Consider the following 26724-nt stretch of genomic DNA (forward strand, 5'->3'; position numbering starts at 1 on the left):
TGCAGAAGTAGCTGCTGATAGGAGGAATGACTTCAGTTTTAGCCAGCCAACATTCCGTTAGAACTAGAATATCACATTCTACTTTCAGCCTAGACAGCAGAACTTCGAAGCCTGATATGTTGCAGTTAATACTGCGAATATTCTGGGTTAAAAGTAGTAGCTTTGATGATCTTGGCAATAGTTGATGGCATATTTCTAAATCAACTTCCATTGATTTAGAAATAGCCACATTATCAATGTTTAAAGACAAGTCTTCTATATTATCGAATTTAAAAAAGAAATACGTTGATTTAAAAGTATATCTCTATAACAGCGAATCGCGTTATCATATATATTAATGAAATGCTGTGAAATATAAAATGATGTTGGCATAGCTATAACCGAAAAAAACTCTTTACAATTTTTTCCTCTGTATAAAATTTTATATAAGTAAGTAGCAATAGATCTTAAAAGAACCTTTGTGTCACATGCTTTTATTTTTGTACAAAAGTTATTGAAGATTAAAAATACGTGTGAGTAGATGATAAGTGTAGGTTTATGTATGTATGTATAGTTACAATTTTTATACGTTAAATAAAGGCTTGATTTTAACATAATATAGAAATATAAACAATAGGTGTACATAAGTGCAGATATTCTTACATGACAATACGAGATGTACCACTGTAGAAGTCTTAAAAAACACAAATTAGTAAACACAGCTAGTCATTCTTTCTTCCTTAGATTATCCAGGTCAGCATCACACGTAATACGAATTTGGGGAGAATTGTCGTTTTTTCTAAGGTATACTACACCGTTAGAAGTCCAACAGAATTTGTAATCGTGAGATTTTTTATATACTCTAGACAAATAAAATAATCTTTGAGTATTGTAAGTCAGACACTCTGATACGAATATAGGCTTAACCGGTATTTCATAATTTAAATGCTTCGTATTTAGTTTTTCAGTTGAAATTTTATTCTTGTTAAAATTCTTTACCCCTTTTATGATTTTTTCTTTTAATAGTGTTCCGGAAAAATCCACGATAACAGGTTGAGAATTGTCTTTAGAGTTAACTCTATATATATCTCTGATATTATTGGGATCAATATTAATATCCAATTTCTTTCCTAGTTCGATGATTGAGCCACATAGGCTTTCCTTAGATTCACCTTGCAACTTGGGTATATTTCTGATTTCAATTCCATTTGTACGAGACCTTCGTTCTAGTGTTTCTATTTTTTCTTCCAATTTCTTAATGGTTTTTTTGTCTTCAATCTGTTGTTTTTCAAGAGAAGACAACTTGGATAAGAAAGAGTCGTATTTTTCACTCATGACTTCCACGGAATTGCGCAGGTCCATAAACTTTTTATCCATAGCATTTGTGAAATCTGTAAACATCTCCTTAATTATAGTCAGAAAATTAGTGTCATCATCACAATACTTTCGTTTTTTACGCTCCACATTTTTAACTGCAATCGAAGATAGATCCGGTGCCGAGTCACAGTGATGCAAGATGGGATCTGGTCCCGGAACCGTTAGTTTACTCGAGTTGGACGAAGAATCCTTCGAAGTAGACCTCTGCGAAGTAGCCGGAGGAGTTCTTTTAAGTGGCATGTCTTATTTATCTTATTATTACAAGACTGACTTAAAAATTGTATGCCGTTATTTTATATAAACGACGGCGTAGGAAGCACTTGCAAGCACTACGCCTTCTAATAAAAAACTGGTTATGCGCTACGGATTCTTGTGAACGGCTACGCAGTCTTCTAACGTGCTACAACATAAGCTACGTCTGTACGTGTCTGATCTATGCGCTTGTAGGGAGCTTCGTTGTTTATATCTATTTCAACTGTTGCTATCCTTTTCACACATCGCACTTCTTACACATTTATGCACGCCTAGTACTTTAAAGCGCGAATTTTTATTAAATTTAACTTTAAAAATGAAATTTTAAATAATTTTAGCACAGTGGACACGTCTAAACGCTTTTGCGGTCCGAAGGGAAGAGCAAAATATATAATTATAATAGGTGTAGTTTAACACAGCTTTTCGACTAATCAGAAAAAAATCGTAGGTAATTACTAGACATGAAAAAAGTCATAGGTAATTAGTAAATACGAATATTACTTCGCGGAATTGATATCCAAATATTTGGACAATCTATTTAATAATTGCACTTAGTTGTTCTTATTATTTGTATTAAAAATCTAAATATTCTTTATTAAATTAGGTCATTACAACCACTTTTGAATCAGCCAGTGTCGAGTTGCGTGAAAGTGTCAGTTGTCTCAGTTCTACAGGAGAGGTAATATACACAATTATTCCGAAAACTTTTTAAAAACATACAAATTAACCTTATACTTTTCTAATATTTTGAGAGTATAAACGTTTGGGTTCGATTCCCTCTCAGGGGAATGTATCATTTCATATTATCATTTTCTTGCTCCAGTAACAAGATATATTCGTAGCGCGACGTTGAGTACCGCCACTCAACAAGCAATGCCTCGAAATTTGGAACTTTTTTTACACTAGGTTCAATCTCCCTACTACGTATGTAAATCAAAAGGCCGAGCACGTAGCACCGCATGATATTATTTTCATTGTTTCGTTACGTGGAATGTAAAAAGTTGATTATGAAGAATCTTCATGAATCATGAGCGGACAGGATGATGCAATTTGAGATTTGGCAAGTTTTATATACATTATATTTGTTTTTATATTCTAATTTTTTATTAATACTTTTTACGATTTAGGTAATAACATTGTAATAACTTAGTGATAAATCATTTTTTTCTACATTTTTAACTTACTTTCTTTTAACTAAACATGTAAATAATCAGATATATTATTTACATAAATAAAGTATTTATTGAAAATAAAATAAGAGTTATATCAATTCTAAGCTTAACATTTTTACTCAACGGACTATTTCCATATTAAATGAGAGATTAATTGAAATAAAATTAAATATTCCATTACCTTAATCGAACCTACAACCGTTGCGTTTACAGAGGCACGCTTGTGCCTGTGCGCCTCAAAATATAAAATATAATTATAATATTTCGAGAGAGTGGTGGTTCTATATTAGAAATAGAACTACCACTCTCCGTGTTTAAAAACCGGCACTTTAAAAAAAAGCAAATAAACATAAAAAAATACATTCAATTAAGTTTCTATACATTATGAAACACACAAAACTAATTACGAATTAAACCATTCATCACAGCGAGCATTTATTACTTCTTTCATTTACTCATATATATATATATATATATATATATATATACTAGTGGGCCCGGACGCGGCTACGCCCGCGAAAATATAAGCCTAAATCATTAAAATAAGTTAAAAAATAATAATAAGTGGAGATTTATTATTAGAAAAAATATCTGAGTAACCGAAATGAACAAACCAAAGAAGTAAAAGTAACTAAAGGAAATTCTTAATATTAGAAAAAAAACCTAAAGTTTGCTGTGCGCGCGTACTAAACATTTTTCTATATTAAATAATTATTAATTATTGCGAACAATATTAAATAAAATCTCAAATGATTAAAATTACGATATTTTAAGTGTATAACATCGGTATAGATAACCGAACTGAGATAAATTAATTATAAGCAGCAAATAATTACATAAAAAATAATAGTAATTCGAAAATCTATAAAAATTTACAAAATCATCAAAGTCATCCGCCCGTTCGCGTCGGTCATACTCATATTATGCCGCCCGAAGGCTAGGTCATTTGGAATCAGTCACATCTTAATTATTTATTAGAATGTTATACAGTAAACTATAATTTCCATCTAGATGAAATGCTAAAAGTGACTATTATATTTATTTTCATAAGGATGAATATCAAATCATAGAAATCATCTAATTTTTGTTAATGATTTGTATAAAGAGATTTGTATAAATCTATATCGGCGCGCACCATGTATGCATTAAGCAAACTCACTGTGGGTGACGTTTTCTTAAAACAGCAAACTTTGCAAGCCGTTGCTTAGCAACGCGTAGCGACGATTGTTATTAACATGGCGGAATAAATTCCTTGTCAAATTAATTATTTTAATATATTGGTATATAACGAAAATATTACAAATATGAGAAAAAAAAAGTATCCTATGTTCATCCCGGGACCCTCAAGTATCTCTATATCTCTATCACAATTAAATTAGCGGTTTGGCCCTGATTGCGGAAAAGACAGACAGACAGACAGACAGACAGACAGACAGACAGACAGACAGACAGACAGACAGACAGACAGAGTTACTTTCGAATTTATAATATAGGTATGGATGGATTGTGATTTGTGACCGATCGCTTTCGCAACGGCTACAGAATCAAAACAATGTGGGTATAATTAATAAAATTCAATACACTAGCACTGGAGAAACTTTCTTAAGGAGTATAATTCTTATACTATACTTTTGGAGGCTGCGCCTTTGATCTCACCAACAATAGGTGCTTGATGATGTTTCACAACGAAAACTTAAATTAACCAAGGTCTTTTATATATATGTACATATAAGAGGCGTAGTGCTTGAACTTAGATGTCCATTTCAGACAATATGATGAGAGCCTGTATGGTCACGGTTTAGCCTCTTGGGTAATAGTCCTTAACGATTTTTTTTGGTTTGTCAAATTAAAAAGGCAGTCTAATTGCATATCCTTGTGTATATCGTGTATTTTTTGTAAATTTCAATATTTTATTAGAAAAGTCAGTAGAAGTTATTCGTTTGGAGAAAATATGCAACTTTTGGTATAGCTATAGTAGTACTTGTATTCTTAATAGCTATAATAGAAAAAAACAGAAGAAACCTAGTGTTAAGACTTAAAACACTGCATTCCTCATTTTCTATACAAATTTCGAGACATTGCGTTTTGAGTAGCAAAATTTAACGCCTCGTTGTCAACCAGAGTAGGGAAATAATTATATTAAAAATAATTTTAATATAATTATTACTCCAAGTGAAGATCGAACCCACAGTGGTGTTTACAGTCAGACACTGTCCCACTGCACCACGACAGCATCAATTACACTAAAAATGTATAATATTTAGAAAAAAAATCAAACGTAAACGCGTAATTACTTTGATCTTGAACACAATAGCCGCGCGCCGCAAAACCGCGAAAGAACGGGAAATTATGAAATTCATAACATGATGTAAATCATATAACAGAATAATATGATAGTTGGAGCGCTCTTTGTAATAAAAATATAATTAAATAATTTTTAAAAAGTTAAATTTATCAAAACGAATTAAAAAATAAAATATGTTGGCTCTAGACTCAGTAAGTAAACATGATTTTAGTTCCAAATCTTGCTCGGAATGTTATTTATATAAAAAAATATTATTATTACTATTGTTAAGGCTTCGTCAAGGTTACGTTTTGAGCCCGTAAACCCACTTTTTCTTACAACTAACAGATACTGCGTGGTGGGTGATGGACCCAGCTCTACTCTGGAGAATAAACACTGAATAATTTATAGCAAAAAATGTCGGTAAAGGAAAAAAAGTAAGCCATATAAACGTACTAATAAATTTATACCTACTTTCTTTCGCTAAAACTACTCATGTTAATTACAGAACGAAATATATCACTTATAAATCACATTTTTTGCTTTAACATAAAAAACTATAAAGTTATATAATAATGACAAAACTATCCATTTCAAGTAAAACTGACTAAACAGCGGACGAATAGCTGTCGAGCATTAGAAAAACGTATTCACGTTATTCACGCATCGGAGAGTTGACAGCATTCCAACCACGGTTTTACCTCAACGGGGAACTGAATTCGCTCTTACCACCATATATATAAAGTATATTTTCCATTCCAATGGATATTTAGCACGCAAGTGCGTTACCGACTCTATAATGCTAATGTTCCCACACGGTTACGCAAACTTAACTGAAGTAAGGTCGGTGGCTTTTCACAATCGTTTGTAAATGAACAGGCTTCCATGTTATATTGTTTTAGTGACGGTATTTTTTTGTTGAATGGAGAAAGCCGAGTAAAATATATACTTATATATAGTTTTTAAAATAGTTCAAAGAAAGAGAAACTGGTGAAGATAATTTATTTAAAACTTTTCATTCTGAAAATATTGAGTATAGAATGGTAAAGGCTCAACACTGCGTTAATTCATTTCCAAAAAACTAAGTATTTAAAATATATATTCATTTCCTTGGTAGGTACTATTGTAAATATGTATAAAATATATATATCTACAAATATCTTATTCTTTTGATAATTTTACAGAAACCACTTTTAATGGCGCATTTTTTTACCATAAACAACAGATTTTTAACCTCCTACGCAAAAAGGGAGTATTATAAATTTGACGTGTTATTACAATATACCTACATGTATGTGTATTTATAGTATGATTAAGCACGCATCCATTTCCTACAATTTACATATGAACATGTGCATCTACGTTCCAACTCATCAGACGTTGACGTTTTTCTACAATTATAATGAGTAAAAATATTATTTCTAAGAAATGTTACTCTTCCCGATGCATTAGACAGAATTGTTTTTTTTTTCTTATTAACATGAGCTTTAGCTCATTAGAGTAGCGAAATAATGCTAGCTTAGTTCCTTTCAATATAACCTCCTTTCACCTTTCAAATTGTTACTTTTGCAAAGACTAGCCAGATTAGCCTACAAATTAAATAGTTTTTCTGTAATAATACAGATATATAGATGAAAATAAAATCAAAAAGTTAATTTATACGTGAAAAATGTAAAAAATAAACAAATGTTAATATATCTCTAAACTTTGCGGAAATATATAGTTTTACAAGATGTACTCGTATATTGAAAAACTATCTGTATTATCTAAAACTTAAATCAACTTTTAAAATAATTAATGTAATCAAAGTGTTAAGACACTCCATCATACACTGCCCAATTTTCAAGACCTCAATGAGAATTAAACTCCGCGCTTTGCTATCCCGAGCGAGGAAATTACTATAAATATAATTCCCTCGAGTAGGAATCGAATCCACAACTACCACGTTTACAATCACAACAACCTCTATTATATGTATGTACTCTAATATAAAAAAAATAAAGCAATATCGTAACTGATACAGTCGTATCAAGAATAACCTTTTATTGTACGGTAGTGAAAGTGAAATAAAAGAAAGTGGCGAATCACTTGCCTTAATAAGGTAGCATAATATTTAACTGACGTTTTTATATAAGCTAATCCTATATAAGTGAAGATTTATTTACCTTCAAACTTTCTTTTACGGAGAGTTTCTCCTAATAGTATAAAGGTGAAATTTCCTTTGTGGGACGCGCTTATCTCCGTAACGTTTAGGTACCCGCTGGTGCCCCTGAGCCTGTTTTCAATATAAATATTGAATATACTTTAAACGATTAGTGGTCATTAATTATTTTGTAGGCAAACAAAGTTGATTGAGCTACAATTATATTTTGCCAAAAATATTTAAGAAACTTGCACCTAAGTAATCTGTCAATATATTTTTTTGTGGAATTAAATAAACTCGAAAAACCGTTAAAAAAACCATAAGCAGAGATTCCTCACGTACTGGTAATATTAGTTATATGTAATAACTTGTTGTAGGTACGTAAAAAGCTAGTAAAATCATTATATTGAAGTATTAATGGACCTTATTACATATATTATTTACATAATAAAACACTATTATTATTATTCGAATGTTCGAGATTGTATAACACAAACATATAAAATTACTTAATACTTAGGAACTTAATAACTAAACGGATCTATCATATAGGTAAATGATTTTTCCCTATATACAATCTTATGTATGAAAAATAAAAAAAGAGTGGCTTAAAGTTTATCATCAGAATTTTAAGTTTTTTGAATTTCCCAATACCCGAAGGCTTAAACGGGATCCTATTACGAAGACTCAACTGCCTGTCTGTCTGTCTATCCGTCTGTCACCAGGTTGTATATCATGTACAAGATTTTCACAGATATTTAAACAATGTATACCTAAATATTTATGGCGGCTCCCACACAATTGTTTTTTTGCTCGTTTTTATTGATGGTATGGTACGGAACCCTTCATGCCGCACATGGCCGGTTTTTATTTAAATTTCATATATTCTTATAATTATTATTACAATTTTAATTCTCAGAGATTGATAAGTTCAATTTTTAATAGTAAAATTATTTTTTTTCTATTTACGCTAAATAGAACAGAGATTGAATAAATTTTGTTCTACAGATCATAAAACAAAATTTATCCATTCACTATTAATTGAGAACAGAGTGATATATCACTAACTTCCCTTATAATGATTATGAACAAAAAACTAATTTTAGTTATGAATAATAGTATGTCAGCAAATTGAATGTTAAATGTGGGCGTTGGAATGTTTATTCATATAAAGTAGGTATAATCAAGAAGCATAATATTATACATACATACAAACTATATGTCGTTTTTTGTAATAACCTTAAACTTTTCACGCATAATACTTGGGCTACATAAGAGAACTTATTGAAAATGGATTCTTTTTCTAATTTTCGCCTAGTAGAGGTCGAACCCACAACCACATACCCTGTAACTATAATCAAACACTGTTCCATTCTGCCACTATGGTGTCTATCTACAGTTACATATAAGTACATGTATTAATTTATATTGTTTTAACACGCTCGAAGGACCATTTGCTGGAAACTTCGGTCACTATTGATTTCCGCTAATTTACTAAAAATGTCTTATTATATATGTCCATTAATAAGGATTATTAGCAATTAATAGTTATTTATTTTAACTGTAACTATCTACCCACTACTGTTATAAGTTACGAATAAAATTATTTACCTTGAAGTTTTCGATGAAACAATATCAGCCTACATAAGTGGCTACTAAATAACTCATAAGCTTAAATATGAGTATTTTCTTTACGCGTCCACTGGATCGTATGGTAAACCTTTGTCTATCAAGACAACGGATAAATGTTCGTACCTACAAATTAATTTCTTATCATAATTCTATACTATACTATATAGCCCAAGATCCCAGAGCTGCCAGACCTACGTCATTTTACAAAGTGGAAATTTTGAGGACTATTATATAACTTGAAAGGGGGGACTTTCAGAGGTTGCGCAAAATACAGATGGATGTGTCTGTGATGAACGGATGTGTCTAATCTTAACCCAGGTTCCCAGGTTCCCTCTGCCTACTCTGCTATGTGCGGGGACACACCGTGAAGTTAAAAAAATGAGTATTTACTAAGCATGCAAACAACAAGTTACCTATATAAGATATATTGTGCAATAAACTTAATTATCTTTTTTATACGTATATTATTATGTTTTGGATTCTGTTAAATAATATATTATATAAAACAGATGATTATATACTTTATATAAAGTATTAGTTATAATGTGGCTATACTTAATTATATATTTTCTACATAAAATTGTTAATTTAAACGGCCAAGGTTGCGAGACTATGTTATCCGTTTTAGTTAATTTATTGCATAGATTTCTATATGTTTTTTTCATATTTACTTTATATAATATTTTTAAAAAATGTAATAATTGTATAAATGTGTAAAGTAATATTTTATTCAAAAACCCGCTTTTTTATTTATAAACCTTTAAAAAATACCATTAATATTAAGAGAAGTTTGTTAGTTTTCTAAGTTAAGTTGTTTCTGAGATTAACGTGCACAGACTAGCAGACTGCTTTGGATGCTCATAATATATCTTCTGTGTTACATTTCGATTAGTTACAATTTCATTATGACTACTTATAGATTTTAAATGACATCACTATTAAAAAGTATTATCATAGATTATTTTTAGGAAACATAGTAAATAAAGAAACTTTTCATTTGTTGTTATTCAAAAAATGCAAAGACAAATTCTTTTAAATATTTATACAGATTTTTGTAGGATCGTATGTTTTGTATCTTATTTTATGGTTTTTAGACGTGTCAGTTGAGCACAGTTTATTTTGCCAATGTCACGTAGAATGTATAAGAGAAGATGGAAATTGGTCAGTTAAATATATTGGTAGTGACACTACAATGGTATAGAAATAGGACTAACTAAATGATCTACCACCTGAAAAAAATGACAATCACAAAATATATACAGTAGAACTACATAGGATTCCATCACAACCTGAAATGTCTCAATCTCTCTGCCTACCCTGCTATATACGAAAAATGTATAAATGGTACCTACATAATAGCACCGCTTTTGACTGTAAACGCGAAGATTGTGGGTTCGATTCCCACCCGAAGAAATAAATTGTTACCATTTCATTGCTCTAACGAGACAAAACGCAGAGTTGAGTTCTGCCACTCAACAGTTAAACGGAGTGTCTTAACACCTCCACACCCTCTAATTATCCTGTTATTAGATACCTATATGTATATGAAAATAATTTGAATCGGCCAGTTGTTTACAATATACTTATTAAATACTTTTTACACTTACCTGGCACAAAACCTTTCGTATCTCTCCTCTCATACTCCTCAGCCTTCTCCGGCTTCTCTTCCGCATCAAAATCCTCGCATATCACACTATGAACGTATACAAAAACACACACGCACAACAAAACGATCTTTAACTTGCCTTGCATTTTATCAAGTAACACTTATTTAATTATATATTTATGTATGTATTGTATAAGCCATTTTAACTAACAGTCACATTTTCACTAAAATAAACTTGCACCAACACTTGCTTTTGTGATTTTCGTAATTTTTTTGTTGTTTTTCGAGTTTATTTTAGTTTTAATAAATATAGAAGTATACGTGTTATGTTTGTCGCTTGAGCGAATGTACTGAGTTTAGAGTGGTAGGGGCAACCCCACTGCGCGCGCGCAAGCCTTCAATGAACGTACCGCTATACGATAGGGTTATTATGTTTTACGTTTTGTTTTTTTATAAATAGATACCATTTAGGATACTAGTATTATGTTTTTGTTAACAATATGAATATTTTAATATGGTATATTAAATTAATTGGTACTCTAATTAGTATATACATATAGATTAATTAATTTAATATAATATAATATTATAATTATTTTAATTCTAAATGACTTCTCATAATAAAAAACATCTTTTGTCTTAATTGAAATAAATTAATAAAGAATAAAATAAATTAATATTACCTGAAAACTTTTAATATAAAAATCATAACGAAGTGTAGACGAAAAAATATATACAAAAGAGACTTGCACCCACAACCATCGTGCTAAATTTCTCAACTACACTTTAGAGATATCTATAATATACATATGTAGGTAAATAAAACTCTGTTACTGAATCACCCAAAGATACAATGCAACAAACTACTGGACTTAGAAAATTAATATTTGTTTTGTAGGTAGGTTAGGAAGTATAGCTATTAATAGAGGATTTCTCGATATTTCTACGGGAACGTAAACAAAATTACGAGCGACGACAACTTTAATATACTTACTTAAATATTTAAAAACAAGTGGCAGCCCTACCACTAAGTACCGCACACCTTATAATGGACAGATAAGCTATCTGAGAAAACCGTGGTCAGAGTAATTAAACGCAATATTCTACCGTTACCGTTCGTGATAAGCACTATTACTTATTTTCTGTATATACAGCGGGATAGGCAGAGAGATCCTAATGTTAAGACACCACCACACTCCGTGCACTGCCGAATATAAAAACATTTCGTTTGTAGTCGCGGTACTTAACGCCTCCGTTGTCAGAGCTATTACTATTATTATTTAATGAAATATAGTAAAATAGTGCCGCTTTACAAAAGTGGAGATAGAACTGACCTTGGAAATTACAGACCGATCTCTGTTTTGCCGTCTCTAAGTAAAATATTTGAAAAAATAATATTTAACCAGCTCACAATTTTCTTAAATATTAACAATTGTTTCCATAGTGAGCAATATGGTTTCACCAAAGGCAAGTCCACTACGGATGCGGGTGCTGCACTCCTAAAGCACATTTATGACGCATGGGAGAAGTCACAAAATGCTATTGGAGTATTTTGTGATTTATCCAAAGCCTTTGATTGTGTAGACCATGAAACTCTGTTATTAAAACTATATCATTATGGTATACAGGATACCGCCCTTGATCTTATTGCCTCATATCTAAACCGAAGAATCCAGAAGGTTAGTATAAATAATGTAAAATCATCTGGATCTCCTCTAAAAATGGGCGTTCCACAAGGATCTATTCCTCTATTAAGGTCCTCTTTTATTTCTTATTTATATTAACGATCTGCCTTTTTATGTGAAGAACCTATGTGATATTGTACTTTTCGCGGATGATACCTCTTTAATATTTAAAGTTGACCGAAATAAAATAAACTATGACGAAGTGAATAGTGCATTGTCGCATATTCTTCGTTGGTTTGATGTTAATAATCTAATGTTAAATGCTAAAAAAACTAAATGTATTGAGTTTACTTTACAAAATGTTAAAAAACTTAATTTTAGTCTACTAATTAAAGGAGAAGCTGTTAATTTGTCGGAATCAGCTATTTTCCTAGGTGTAACTATAGATTCCAAACTCCAGTGGAACGCTCATCTGGAAGCACTTGCAGATAAACTCGGCTCTGCCGCGTTCGCAATTAAAAAAGTAAGACAAATGACGGACGTTGAAACTGCCCGACTAGTCTACCATAGCTATTTTCATAGTATTTTATATATGGAATGCTGCTATGGGGCAGTGCTGCAGATATCAATTCAATATTTGTTCTCCAAAAAAGAGCCGTGAGATATATTTATAATCTAAGAGCTCGAGATTCTCTGCGAGATGTTTTCAAAGATGCAGGTATTATCACAGTTGCTTCCCAATTTCTATATTATAACATTCTCTTTGTCCGACAAAATATACATTGTCATAGCAAAAATAGTGACAGTCATACGATAGAAACGAGAAATAAAGATAAGCTTGTTACACCAAGTTTTCGCCTCCAAAAAGTTAATAAATCCTTTATGGGTCTGAGTATACGTGTATATAATAAAATTCCGCAGTGTATTCTTAGTTTGCCACTACAAAAATTTAAAATATCTGTAAAAAAAATTCTAACAAGTAAAGCGTATTACACTGTTCAAGAATATTTAGAGGATAAGCATGTATGGAATTAATGTCTATTGAATGTAATGCAGGATAGCTGCCAGCTAATGTAATAGATTGTACCATTGATTTTGAAAAGAGCAACTGTTGAGTTTCTTGCCGGCTCTTCTCAGCAGAACTGCCTTCCGAACCGGTGGTAGCTTTTTATTCATATGTTCATTCGACGATTCAAAAGTGCTTGTAATAATTGCCTATTTGAATAAAGAATATTTTGAATTTGAATTTGAATTAGAGCATTAGTAGTAGTTATGAGAGCAGAGAAATGAAAATAATATTAATTCATATGAGTGAAATGATACGTAAAGTTGGCGTCGCCTGCCGAGAGCATGTCGAGAAGATCTGACCGTACTCGATGTTTGTAGATTCCCGATTGCTTCATTAATTATAGATTTTCCTTTTTTACTATTTATTTTTTTGAATGGAGAAAAATATAAAAATATGTACTAAAAAATTTTTTATTAATAACGATTATTTTCAATTAATATACTGATTATAGAGACGTGACGTCATATATTTCTAATTGTATCAATTAGAGAGAATATTAGCGATATCTAACAAATAAAATAAAGAAAACATGTCAACACACATTTACAAATTGAGGCCGTGGCGCAGGGGTGTGACTGTAACGCGATGATCGTGGGTTCAATTCCCACTCAAAGAAATGAAATATTGAATTATTTTATGACTGGTATCGAGGCTCAAGGGTGGCGTTGAATTCCGCCACTCAACACGCAATGCCTCCAGGATTCGTGGGAAAGTGGTGTTCGGAGTGTGTTAACACTATATTCCCTCTGCCTACCCTACTGTGTGCAGGAAATACCGTGAAGCTAATGACGATTTAATTTTATTATCATTATGCTGCATAATGTATGAAGATAGAAGATAATATATAACTTAGTATTTATTTAAATATTTCCTTTATTTAATTTCATATGGAAAATAAAATGATATATGAAAAAAATACACAATAATGATATTAAATAATATCAGCTTTCATTAATTTTTATTTTATACAAGGGCTTAGTTGAAAGTTGTTGAAAATTATTGGAAATTAGCTTATCTTGCTGTCAATTTAATAATAACAAAATATTTGTATATTTCATATATGTATATTAAACAATTTTTCTCGGCGTCTAGATGAAGAATCTTACTAATATTATAAATGTGAATGTTTGTGAGGATTGATGTTTGTTCCATTTTAATGCAAACACTACTGAACACATCCTTCGCATTTATAATATGGTAAGGCAGTGTCATCTATTTTCTTTATCCTGTTTATATCTAATCAAATGTTTTATAATACAATTTAGTTTTTCCATTTTTGTCTTTAATCTGCGTCGACTTTGCCACATTATGTTTAACCTCCTTTTTCTATTTGCTGCAATCACTTCTAATCTTTTAATTTTAATTTTTAATTTAATTACTTCTTCTGTATCTGTTTCTTTTATGTCTACTGATTGTAATTGATTTGATATTGTAGGTTCTAGTTCTTGACATGGCTGAAATAAAAAAATGAAACATAAAAATAGCTTACATTTATAGCTACATGCTGTCTTCTTCTTCCTGGCATTAATCCCGGCTATTACCAGGGTCTGCCTTCCTACTTACCCTACTCCACTTTGCACGATCTTTTGCGTCCTCGGTGGTTAGACCATTGGCTCTCATGTCCTGCATCACGACATCCAACCAGCGCTTCCTTGGGCGTCCGGGAGGTCGCGCCCCAGGAACTAGTATAGCAAGGCACTTGCGTCCGACATAGTTCTTAGGCCGGCGCGTAACGTGGCCAAACCATCTCAAGCGACGCTCTTGGAGCTTATCCGCTACGTCACGGACCCCAAGACTACCTCGAATGAATGTGTTGCGTATGCGGTCAGACCGCGTTACGCCGCACATCCACCTCAGCATCTTCATTTCCGTGACGTGAAGCTCCAGAGTGTGCCGAGATAGTGCTGGCCAACATTCGCTGCCGTATAAAAGAACCGGTCGGACGATGCTCTTGTATATCAGCCCCTTGAGCTTGGGCGGTATTCTGCGGTCGCAGACCACACCAGTGACCTCCCGCCATTTGGCCCAGGCAGCGCTTATCCGGCCATGGACATCGTGGTCGATGCCTCCAGACTCGTGCATAACGGATCCAAGGTACCTGAACTTCTCCGACTTAACGGCTGGCTCAGGACCTATAAGGATGGTGCTCGAGTCCCGGCTCCCGCAGGCCATGTACTCTGTCTTCGACACATTTAGTTTAAGACCGCCGTTCTCAAGCGTACCCTTCCAGAGGTTCACTTTACGCTCCAGCGTCAGTCGATTCTCGGCAATGAGTGCTATGTCGTCGGCATACATCATCAGCCATGGAGGCTGGTCCTGGATGTGAGCCGAGACAGTATCAAGCACTACATTGAACAAGAACGGACTAAGAGCCGAGCCCTGGTGAACCCCCACTGTAATCGGGAAGGGTCTAGTGTCGCCAACAGCAGTCCTAACCATAGAAGCGGAATCGTGGTACATGCCTCTGATAATCTCAATATAGGCCTCAGGGATCCCTTTGGATCGCAATGCCCACCAGATACACTGACGAGGCACACAGTCAAAGGCCTTCTGCAGATCTAAAAAGGCCACGTGCAGAGCTCTCCTTTTTTCCCTGTATGCCTCCATCAAAGTTCTGAGGGCGAAAATGGCGTCCATGGTGCCCGATCCTGGCTGAAATCCATATTGAGACTCAGAGACAGTACACTCTCGGCGGAGCCTGAGGTCGATCATGCGCTCGAAGAGCTTCATGGTATGACTCATAAGCTTAATGCCCCTATAACTACCACAATCTTGAACACTGCCCCTTCCCTTGTAAATAGGGGTAATAAAGCTAAGCCGCCACTGATGCGGCATCTTACCAGTGTTCAAGATATGGTTAAAAAGGTCAGTAAGCATGAGCACACCAAGAGAGCCCAACGATTTCCACGCTTCGATCGGGATGTCGTCAGGTCCCACCGCTTTTCCGTTCTTCATGCGTCGAAGGCAATTACGTGTTTCGTCAAGGGTTATTGGGGCAATAAGTCCGAGGTTAGGCGGTGGGTCGTGATGAAGACTGCATGGGTGCTGAGTATTCAGCAACTCCTGGAAGTAGCTTCTCCACCTCTCCTTCACAGAGTCATGATTACAGAGCAGCGTGCCCTGGGAATCTTTGACGCAAAGACATTTTGCGATATCTTGCGTCACTTTATCCCGGGAACGTGCCAGTTTGTAAATGAGCTTCTGCCCCTCCACAGTTTCAAGTTTATCATACAATGGTGACAAACTCTCACTGCGGGCTCTGGCTACAGCTCTTTTACTGGCACGTTTAGCTACTGTGTACTCCAGTCTGTCTTCAGGAGAGTTGGATTCCTGCCACTTCTTAAAGGCAGCCTTCTTTTCACGAGTAACCTCCTGCACCTCGTCATTCCACCACCATGTCTCCCTGTCGATGACACGTCCTCCCCTAGAAAGGCCAAGAACTCGCCTGCCCGCCGCAATGATTGCCGACTGAGCCCGATCCCAAGCATCCTGAGCAGTCTCGGTGTTAGTCGAAATATCGTGACTTTTCACCTCTGCCAGGAAGTCGGTCTGCATCGGTCCATTCAGCAACCACCACTTGATCCGAGGCCTACGTTTCTCGGCTACTTTCTTCTTCGGAGTGACGTTAAAGTCCATGACAAGAAGACGATGTTGGGCCGTTAGGCTTTCGCCTGGAATGACCTTACAGTTAGTTACCCTGCCCATATGACACCGTCTGGTCAATAAGTAGTCTATTTGAGTTGAGTGGGACCCGCTCTTATACGTGATAAGGTGCTGAGAATTCTTTTGGAAGAACGTATTCACGACGGCCAGATCAGACGCAATACAGTTTCTCAGAATGTTTTCTCCCTCTGCATTGCGAAGACCGTGCCCAAAACCCCCGTGAACACGTTCATACGGCTCAGCAGCCTTACCGACGTGCCCGTTCAAATCCCCCCCAACTAAGACCACTTCGGTACACGGCACAGCAAGTAGCACTCCTTCATACTGCTCCCAGAATGTCTCCTTTTCGGCCGCGCTACATCCCGCCTGGGGAGCATAGGCACTGATTAAGTTTGTGATGACGCCCTCAATCAGTACCCTCACTCGCATCAAGCGGTCGGAGCGACGGTCAACTTCAAGGAGCCCATTCTGAAGCTCTTCAGATAGCACTACCGCTACACCGTTTCTACCCGAAGGTGACCCAGTGTATATAAGCCGGTAACCCTGTAATATAATATACCCTTGATATAATACCCTTGATATAATATAGCATACAGCTACATGCTGTATGCTATATTATATCAAGGTAGGAAGAGAGAAGTGAGTGTCAACACACTCTCTTCTGCTTTCGGCTCAAATTCAACACTATACTTATCAGAGCGAGAAAACGAAAGTAAATAAATAATTTGTGAATATTGAGAGATTAAACACATACAATTTAATACAACATACATGTTACTTAAATTTTTTTAATAATTACTATATTTAATCTTTTTTTTACAACAGTTCTATTTATAATTTACAAAAAAATATTGTTAGATTATAAATATAATTATAAATTAATATTTTTTTTTAGTTTTATGTTGTATCCCACATATGACAGGGAAGGCGTAGGGAACCTAGAGTTAAGGCACTCCATACCTGACTGACTGACTGATTGAATTCTCGAGGCATTGCGTGCTGAGGGGTTGAACTAACATCACATTTTCCCTTTTTACCAGGGGGGAAAGGAAAATAATCAATAATTTATCATCATAAGTGAGAATCAGGCCTACAACTGTCAAACTTTCACTGTGATAATACAAACATAAAATTAAAATTAAGTAACAAAAAATGGCACAAAAAACTTAAGTCCGAAATGTAAAACAATTCAAATAAAATAAATACATAAATAAATATAAAACCAACTTACAGAAATATTAATAGAAGGAACAGCCTCAGCAGATAATCTACGTAGTCCACTCATAGTAATATAAAAATCTTTAGTGTCAAAATGTTCAGAGCAAACTGCACTCGATAATGTAGCTGACCATTCCTCACGATTAACTGCTATTTCCCAGAGGCGTTTCCTGTCAGGGTCACGAGGGAATCTAAAATTTTAGAAAAAGTACAATTTTTAGATAAAATTTATGTTAGGAAGAAATAAATGAGGTGCAGAGGAGACAGAGCGTGACAGTGACAGAGGTGTGTGGGTTCAATCCCCAGTAGTATGAATGATTATATTAAAATTATTTTTATTTCCCTGGTCAGGTAGACAATGCGTTGAGTTCCGACTCACGTCGTCTCAAAAATTAGTAGGAAAGTAAGAAACGGAATGTCCTAAGACTAGATACCCTCCGCCTACCTTATACGGGAAAACGTCAAGCTGCTAAATTTTGTAGCACTGTTTTGATTAAATGATCAGTTAGTAAATAAAGATTATTTAGACGATATGTTCATTGATTTATTTTCTTATAAATTCATAATGCAATAGTTTAAAAATTTACGAAAAAATAAAAAGTCAAGTGAGAGTATATAAATTACCTGTGAAAAGTAATATATAAATTACCTGTGAAAAGTAATGCCATCTTTATTCTTAGTTATTTTTGCGGATGTATTTTTACAATTAGACACAGCGCAACAAACCATTATTATGAAAAACGTATTTTATCGGCTAAATACAAATAGTATAAACTACAATACAAAATTGATTGATTGATTGATTTCTCGAAATGGCGGAATACAAAATTACAAACTACGCAAAACAAACGTCTTAATGTCAAATCTTCGTTTGACAGCCGTCAAAACCATTTATCTTATAATTAACGAACGAATAACTTTTAAAAGCTTAGCTAATAATTATATTAAAATATGATATTTTAAAATAAAATATGATCAATTTAGACGACTTCAATGTATTTATAATATTTTTAATTATATTAATAAATTATGGGCATTTTAACTTAATTATATTTATATTTTATTGTAAAATTTTAATTATAATACTTGATAAATTTATAAGCAACGTAATATTTTTACATCTTTGAATTTATTGCTAATAATTTTCATAAGGTTCATGTCCAGAAGCGCTGAGCTTGATACGTATAATATTTTATATGCCATCAAAAACAAAATTTGTAAAAAAAACCAACTCTCGCAACGCAGTGCTTCTTCACTTGTATGTTTTTTATATGAATACAACATCATTTAAAACAAAATCGCATAAGGAAAAGAAAAACAATGGTTGCCACCTCTCAATCTGCCGCAACTTTAGGGTTGCCAGGCTTAAACATTTAAATTATCATTTTAAAACTAATAAACTATTTAATTAAGTAAGTGTTTCCAATTATAGATAGTCTACGGTATTAATTTCATCACGGCTCCTTAATAATTATAATGAAGGGTGAAAATTATTGCGGGTATTTTTTTTTGTATTAATTAAGAAAATATGTATTAGTTTTACAATACGAATAATTGTTATGGAAAATGACATTTCAATAAACTCTCTCTCTCTCTCTCTCTCTGTATCTTCGTCCTCTGCTAGTTTCTTTGACAACCTGTTGCTGCATTTTTTCTTTCTCACGGAAAACAAAAACAAAAACCCGCGAAAAAAAAAGTCGTCGCAGTGGAGTTTGAGAGAGTGAGTAAAATAGTCACTTTGGTTTTGAATTATTATATTTCCAAGAACAGGACATAACGAGTCTGTCAAAAATTAAGCGCTGCGTGGGGAAATGAGTGTATAAACACTAGGGATAGATTCTAAGTTTAGGTTAAGTTTTTAACTTTCTAGTAGGCCCTCCGCCCTGCTATAAGCGTGACCTTGGTATCGCGTGAAGCTGATTATTATTTAATAAAATTGTCCCTCTGCCTACCTTTTGTATATCAGAACCTAGTAGATAAACCTTTTACAATTTGATTCTTAAAATGATAATACTTTTTAATTTAGGATCTCAAAGTGTTTATATTGAAAAATATTCTTTTTTTGCCGCGCTTTGTCTCGTTACCAGAGCAGAAAATGAAAATATTAAAGATTTCCTCTTCCTCGAATGGAAATCGAACCTACAACTGGTCGCGTTTACAATCACTTACTTGTGCCCTTCCGTGACGACTAGCCTATACTATACTAAAAAGTACGTATTAAGTGGCGGAAGTCAACGCTGCACTCTGTCTTTCAGAGCAAGGAAATAAAAATAATTTAAATATAATTTCTCCGCCGAGCACAGTCATAGGAATAGGCAGGGCCGTACGTGTATTAACTGTGAACAATTGAAAACGAAACATAAAGAAGGAACATGAACATATCTTTTCAAAAATATAGTCTAAGGCCCCCTAAAAAAATATATCTAGATACGCCCATGCCTCCGAGTGGGTAGCAAACTCACAACCATCGCATTTGTAGTCAGACGTATTCCGCTGCACTATGGCCTCAACTACTTAATAAATAGAATTATTAATAACACCCTAGAACTCAAAATTGCAGTAATAATATGCCATATTATAGTAATTGCATGTCACGTCCATTATACAACAACATATTGCATGTTACTAAATACTGATATCTTCATTTAATTTTTATTTCGGCTGTATTTTGTGACCGTCACGCCCATATTTAGCGGCTCTAATATACTTGTAAGTATAATGTAGACGTTTAAATTGTGGGGTTGTACCACTTGTCGTTCTGTGGATTGTAGGATAGTGATGTTCCTCTTTGAAATATTATCGATATATTGAATTTATTTAATTTAATTAAAAATCGTATTGTATATCTAAAATAATTGAAATGTTAGTAAAGCAATTTAATTAAGTCTAAATTTATTAATATAAATAATAATGTTGCTTATAAATATTAATATGCATTTTTGCAAATGTATACCTATATGGGATGTTTTGTAAAGGTTTCTTTTAAAAGCTATTTTTACTATTTTGAAATATTTGTAACAAACTTACAAAACGAATTAAATTGATTTTTAGTAAAAATATGTATATGCTTTGTCGTAATAAAAAATGTACATTTTTATGATTTAAATAATACATTATTGATTTTTTTATTTTAGTTAGTAAAATTAGGTTAATAAATTACTGTAACGAAAATATCATCCAAACAACAAATTCCCATAAATCTGTTTAGAAAAATCAATCTCATATTATTTTCTTTGGGTTCATAGTATACTTAAGTTAAGTAGTACTTCAACTATACAATTTTTCCAATTCTGCTTATCAAAAATGTATAGCTACGACGGCGCCGGTAAAAAAGGTTTACAAATTTTTCATACATACGTATATAATATTTTTCCCTCAGACGTAGGGTAAGCTAATGCTATATAAACGAGGTATTTTCCAACTGAAATTAGTTAAATTTTACATTTCAAGAAGCAAACAGTAAGATGATTCAGTCATTTATAACAAGCATAGAGGACCCTCAAAGACCACTTCTTGGTCCAAATTATTGGATATTAAAGAAAATGGGTTTAGTTTTAAGTAAAAATCCATTGAATAAAGCATTTTACATTATAGTTCATGAAATTGTGACAGTTTTCGTAATAACTCAATACATCGAGGTTTATGTCATAAAATCTGATTTAGATCAAGTATTGACGAATCTAAAGATATCAATGTTGAGTATTGTATGTGTTGTTAAAGCTAACACGTTTGTGTTTTGGCAACATAGCTGGGGAGAAGTAATTGAATATGTTACGCAAGCTGATAAATATGAAAGGGAGGATACAAACGTTGAAAAGACCCAAATCCTAGATTCCTACACTGAATATTGTCGTCGTGTCATACGTTTTTATTGGACTCTAGTTTTCATTACATTTATAAGCGTAATATCTACTCCGCTAATAAAATACTTGTCGTCTCAAGAAGCTTTTAATAACGGAACAGAGCTGTTCCCTCATATTTTTAGTTCATGGGTGCCGTTTGATAAGTACAGTTTCCCTGGAAATTGGATAACTGTTATTTGTCACGTTTTGTTTTGTGCATATGGAGGTGGAATAATGGCAGCATACGATACAATTATTATGGTAATTATGGTATTTTTTGGAGGAAAGTTACAGTTGCTAAGAGAAAGATGTAAGGCTATCTTCAGTTGCAACGGCTTAACTGTGAGCGATGAACAAGCATACAGAACGATACGAGAACTGCATAAAACTCATGTTCTATTGATGAAGTAAGTATTTTAAGATTTACCTATTTACTTCGCTAGATATAGAAGTTCAACATTCTGAAGTTATAAAAAAACGTATATTTGGATTAATATATATTTTTTAAATTAAAATACCAAAAAAAAACTAATCAATGTTACAAAAATTCAAAAATAAAATATTTTATATTCAAAATTTACAAATCCCGAATGACAAATAATTGATAACCGTAGCCATGATTTAAAATTATAGATAATTATAATGCTTATTTCGCATTAAATCGCAAGATGTTTGCAACAGCAGCGCTCATCAAGCCCTAGTTCTCATGACTAGCAGATCATGACAAATTTTATATAATGAGAACAGTGTAATTGCTTTTGTATTGAGCAAATTCTGTTTAATATAAAAATGTCAATTTACTTCAATTTTATAATATACATATTACATACCTACCATAAGCCCAAATTAAAAAGAAACTGTTTATGTATTCTTATTTTATTCTAATTTTCTATATTTTAAAGTGTCAGATATGTAATCGTTTTTTAAAGCTTCAAGTATTCAGTAGGTTAGATAGTCATTACCCAGTGTTCAGACACGTAAGTAGTAGTCATTATTTGATAATAAATTAAATTTAGCTTCTAATATTTCGACCCCCCTCGAGGTGATCTGTGGTAGGTTGTTGCGTGGTAGGTCTTAAGATTACGACCCAACACAAACTTTATAATGCTGCAATATAACTTGCAAGTGACGAGTAATAATATTCTATTTACAAGTTTTGCATGTTGTAAATAGAGTATATAAAATATAAATAGAGTACAGTACAAGCAAGATAAAATGAATAAACAATTAAACAATATGGATCATAGGCATCTGAATTTATTTTTTGTTTTACTGTCAAACTGTATAACAATAACAATATCCACATAAATCCTCATGCAAAAAATACAGGTAAATTCTAAATATTTGTACATAAAATGTTAGTATCTAGAAAACTGAATCTTAAGCAAAATGCCATTAACGAAATTTTTCTTCTATTAACATATAAACGATTAATGAAACTATTATGTTCTTAGCACATTTTACTCGTATCCAAATGAATCTGACACTACACCATCTTAGAAAGATCGTATTCATCTTTCGTTCGGTTTTCCACTACCGTATTATAATTGTGCCGCTATACAGCAGCAGAATAGGAGGCAGTATTGTTTTTTGTACTTTCTTATGTCTTCATCTTATTCCAACATGAGCCATTATCATTTTGTTGAGTTTTTGGAGATTTTATTTGAACTCCAAAAAGCGAGAACGGCCAAAGTAAAATATCATACATTTCATTCAATTGCCTCATTTTATAACGGAATTAAAAATAAACTTAACCATAATATATGGTTAGTGACTTTTAATTGAAACATATATATAAATAAAATAATTCTTACAAGCAAATATAACCTTATTAAACATAATAAGGTTATTATTACACATAATAATATGAAAAAACAATATTCTGTAACAACGACACACCGTTATTTTCATATTTTTTTCTAACTTTTATTGGATTACAAATTACGACATACCTAATATAAATGTATGCTTTAAAATTTTACTTTAAGCTATAAAAAAATAAATAAAGATAATAATCAAGAAGTTTGTTGTCTAATCTTTTAAATATTTCGTTACTATATGCGTATATGATATATATTTTTAATTTATTTTCCGTAACATTTTGAATTTTTAAGCATACTACTTTACCTTATCTAACTAGACAGTTTATTTTCATTACATAATAAAGTAGTATAGACGTCCCTCAAGTAAGATTAGAACTCACATCGATTGATCATTACTAAATATGTCAATTGTTTTTTTATAAAAAATATTCATGAAACTTTTTTAAATAAATAAAATTTAGACACATTATCGATACTCCTCCCGAACTATTCCTGCCATTAACCGTTAAAGCGCCATGTTTACTGCTTAAAAAAGGAACCAAATACAAAACAATAATTTGAGAATTCATCATTTTTATTTTAATATTTAAGAATTTAAAAACAATTGTTACATTTTCAGATACTCGAGATTATTTAACTCATTGTTATCGCCAGTTATGTTTCTGTACGTGGTTATGTGTTCTTTGATGTTATGTGCAAGTGCATTTCAACTTACTGTAAGCTATTATTTTAATTAAAAAGTTTAAAAGTAGATATATTAAATTTTATAAAATAAAATCAGTAACTCCCTTCTAAAACATTTTTTTTAACTAAAAGTAAAAATGTTGTTATTATTTTAACATCCTCACCCACATAGCAGAGAGAAATTTACCTAATATACCTAATGTTAAGAAACTCAGTTCCCCGCACCGCCAAATTTTCATTCATTACATGTTGAGTGCTGAAACTCAACGTTGCCCTTTGTTTTCTTACCAGAATGATGTAATATAAACAAATCAATTCCAATTTATCATTATTAATATACTTAAGGTTTCTCAAGAGTCAATCTAAACCAACAACCTTCGCGATTAGTCAAATATATATTACTTAAGTATGTATATTTTTTATTATTTTAGACTGAAACAAATACAACTCAAAAAGTTTTAATGGCTGAGTATTTAATATTTGGTGTCGCACAACTGTTCATGTTTTGTTGGCATAGCAACGATGTTTTAGTCAAAGTAAGTATATATATTTTTTTATCAATGTAGGCAAATAGAAACTTAGATAATTCACACATCTGTATTTTCGTGCCCCTGTTTGGGAATGTCTGAATAGATTTAAAGCTTTTAATTTATCGTCTTCAAGTAAGCCTTGTCTTATTTAGCTGTCACTCATACCTTCTCTAATTTATGGTACTAAGAGCTCTCTCTAAGCTACTCATGTAAAATCCTGCTATCTGCAAAAAGAGGGGAAATCCCACCAAAAACATGCTTGCTCATGCTGTGCTACCACTAATTACTTATGCTTAAAGAATGTTCTACGGTCGGTGACATAAAATTTAACTAAGTAAGTACTTATATTAATAAAAAAATCGCAGTAAGGAATCTTACATTTGGCTTTAGATACTTAGAGATTTCATTACTTTTCATAGAGACTTTTACAAGATGTTTTTGGTGGAATTTTTAGTATTCACTCATTTATAAGACCTAAGTTCGTTTAAATAGACGTCTTTGTCTGAGCATCAACGTTATTCCGAGTTGTAATCGAACTCACAACTACTAATACGACAATATGGCATCTAATAAAAATATATGTTTGAAGCTTTTTTGTTACTAGCTTAAAAAAACTTTAATAAAAAAAATATAAGAACTTCTATATTACCAATATCTGTACATATACCTACCGCATAAATCAATAAAGGCAGAGGGAACCTAGAACCCAAAATGAAGACAAAATAATTCATTCCCAAGAGCTAGATTCGAAACCACAACCATGTCCTTTACAGTGAAATACTCTTCCACTGCGTCACGACGGACTTTAAACTATTTTTAAATGTTACTAATATTTTTTTATTAAAACAGCTTTATAAAATGTTTGACACTTTCAGAACCAACAAGTGACTTTAGGACCGTATGAGAGCGAATGGTGGAAAATGGATTTTAGACAAAGGAAAAATATACTTATTCTGGCCGAACAACTTAAAATAGTGCATACGTACACCGCGGGGCCATTTACTGAATTGACTTTGTCTACTTTTGTTACGGTATATTAAGGTTTTTTTTATATTTGTGTATCTACTTATATATTTTGGAAGCGTATTTCGCAACTTTAAAGAAATGGGATGTGGCCAATTGTGACCTTAAATGTATTATATTTTTTGTTATTAATTTTACGCAATGGTGGTACCCGTTGCGGAAAATTTTTAATAATAAAAAACATATAAGTAAGTATACCTATTTAATGACAAAATCAACTTCAACTAAGTACTTAATTATTTCTTTGCCTTGCGAAAGTTGCAAAAAAAAACAGATTTAGGTTGTTTATTTTGCTATTTTGCAGTAAAAATATGATTTACTTATGAGTATATTTTTTATACAATTATTTCAAGTTTTCAAAAGATATTTTTTGATAACGTCCATCTTTTTTGTTTTTTACAGTTACTTATTGCTTATTTTTTTATCAAACGTCACCGATTGATAGATATGGTCATTGATAGATATGGTAATATTTTAGATATAACTATTTGTAGGAAAGAAAAAAGAAGTAAAATTAATTATTTCCTTTTTTTTAGATATTGAAAGGGGCTTACAGTTATTACGCTCTTCTAAGAAATTAAGAATCATCTTTATTAATTATTATTATTATTTGTGGAAATATTATTAATTTATGGTTAAGATATATTTCTTTCACAATGTTAAACTTAAATCACATCAAGTAGAGTAAACAACACATAATATTATGTACGTACGGTCTTATAAAAATAAAATGTATAAAAATATTCTTGTTTTATTTTAGTAAGTTAGATATTTAAGTACTTGACATAATATATATAGAAAT

General features: G+C 32.4%; 3 protein-coding genes across 5 annotated transcripts in view; 1 reads left to right on the forward strand and 2 right to left on the reverse strand.

The window, feature by feature from the left end:
• Positions 1-10797, reverse strand: part of LOC146532928 (uncharacterized) — a 92405-nt gene extending 81608 nt beyond the window's left edge. For both annotated transcript variants that reach the window (XM_085196053.1, XM_085196054.1), the window contains exon 1: positions 10447-10797. In XM_085196053.1, coding sequence (XP_085052179.1) covers positions 10447-10591 — 145 coding nt within the window. In that variant the 5' untranslated portion in view covers positions 10592-10797. The remainder of the gene's footprint in view (positions 1-10446) is intronic.
• A 3392-nt stretch (positions 10798-14189) lies between these two features.
• LOC146532930 (uncharacterized) lies at positions 14190-18884 on the reverse strand. Of its 2 annotated transcripts, none has more exons than XM_085196419.1 (3): positions 18670-18884; positions 18034-18211; positions 14190-14593 (listed from the first exon to the last, which is right to left on the reverse strand). In XM_085196419.1, the coding sequence occupies exons 1-3, from the start codon at positions 18747-18749 to the stop codon at positions 14348-14350; spliced, it is 504 nt and encodes a 167-aa protein (XP_085052545.1). In that variant the 5' UTR covers positions 18750-18884; the 3' UTR covers positions 14190-14347. The 2 variants fall into 2 exon arrangements, with proteins under 2 accessions (XP_085052545.1, XP_085052547.1); XM_085196421.1 differs by having other exon boundaries at positions 18645-18854.
• A 2317-nt stretch (positions 18885-21201) lies between these two features.
• LOC146532931 (odorant receptor 49b-like) lies at positions 21202-26612 on the forward strand. The gene is made up of 5 exons (XM_085195670.1): positions 21202-22269; positions 24305-24401; positions 24801-24905; positions 25775-25930; positions 26459-26612. Exons 1-5 carry the CDS (start codon positions 21485-21487, stop codon positions 26501-26503), a joined length of 1188 nt encoding a protein of 395 aa, XP_085051796.1. The 5' UTR covers positions 21202-21484; the 3' UTR covers positions 26504-26612.
• Positions 26613-26724: the final 112 nt, after the last annotated feature.

The sequence above is a fragment of the Heliconius melpomene genome, chromosome 13 (assembly GCF_056956725.1).
Source record: "Heliconius melpomene rosina isolate 202511_hmr_F chromosome 13, ASM5695672v1, whole genome shotgun sequence".
Classification (NCBI taxonomy): Eukaryota; Metazoa; Arthropoda; class Insecta; order Lepidoptera; family Nymphalidae; genus Heliconius; species Heliconius melpomene.

Coding starts and splice junctions, on each gene's coding strand:
- LOC146532930 (XM_085196419.1), bottom strand. CDS start 18,749: ATGGTTTGTTGCGCTGTGTCTAATTGTAAAAATACATCCGCAAAAATA. Junction 18,212..18,669: donor GATGGCATTACTTTTCACAG/GTAATTTATATA, acceptor CTAAAATTTTAG/ATTCCCTCGTGACCCTGACA. Junction 14,594..18,033: donor TTCCTTCTATTAATATTTCT/GTAAGTTGGTTT, acceptor TTTTTATTTCAG/CCATGTCAAGAACTAGAACC.
- LOC146532931 (XM_085195670.1), top strand. CDS start 21,485: ATGATTCAGTCATTTATAACAAGCATAGAGGACCCTCAAAGACCACTT. Junction 24,402..24,800: donor CAAGTGCATTTCAACTTACT/GTAAGCTATTAT, acceptor TTATTATTTTAG/ACTGAAACAAATACAACTCA. Junction 25,931..26,458: donor CTTTGTCTACTTTTGTTACG/GTATATTAAGGT, acceptor CCTTTTTTTTAG/ATATTGAAAGGGGCTTACAG.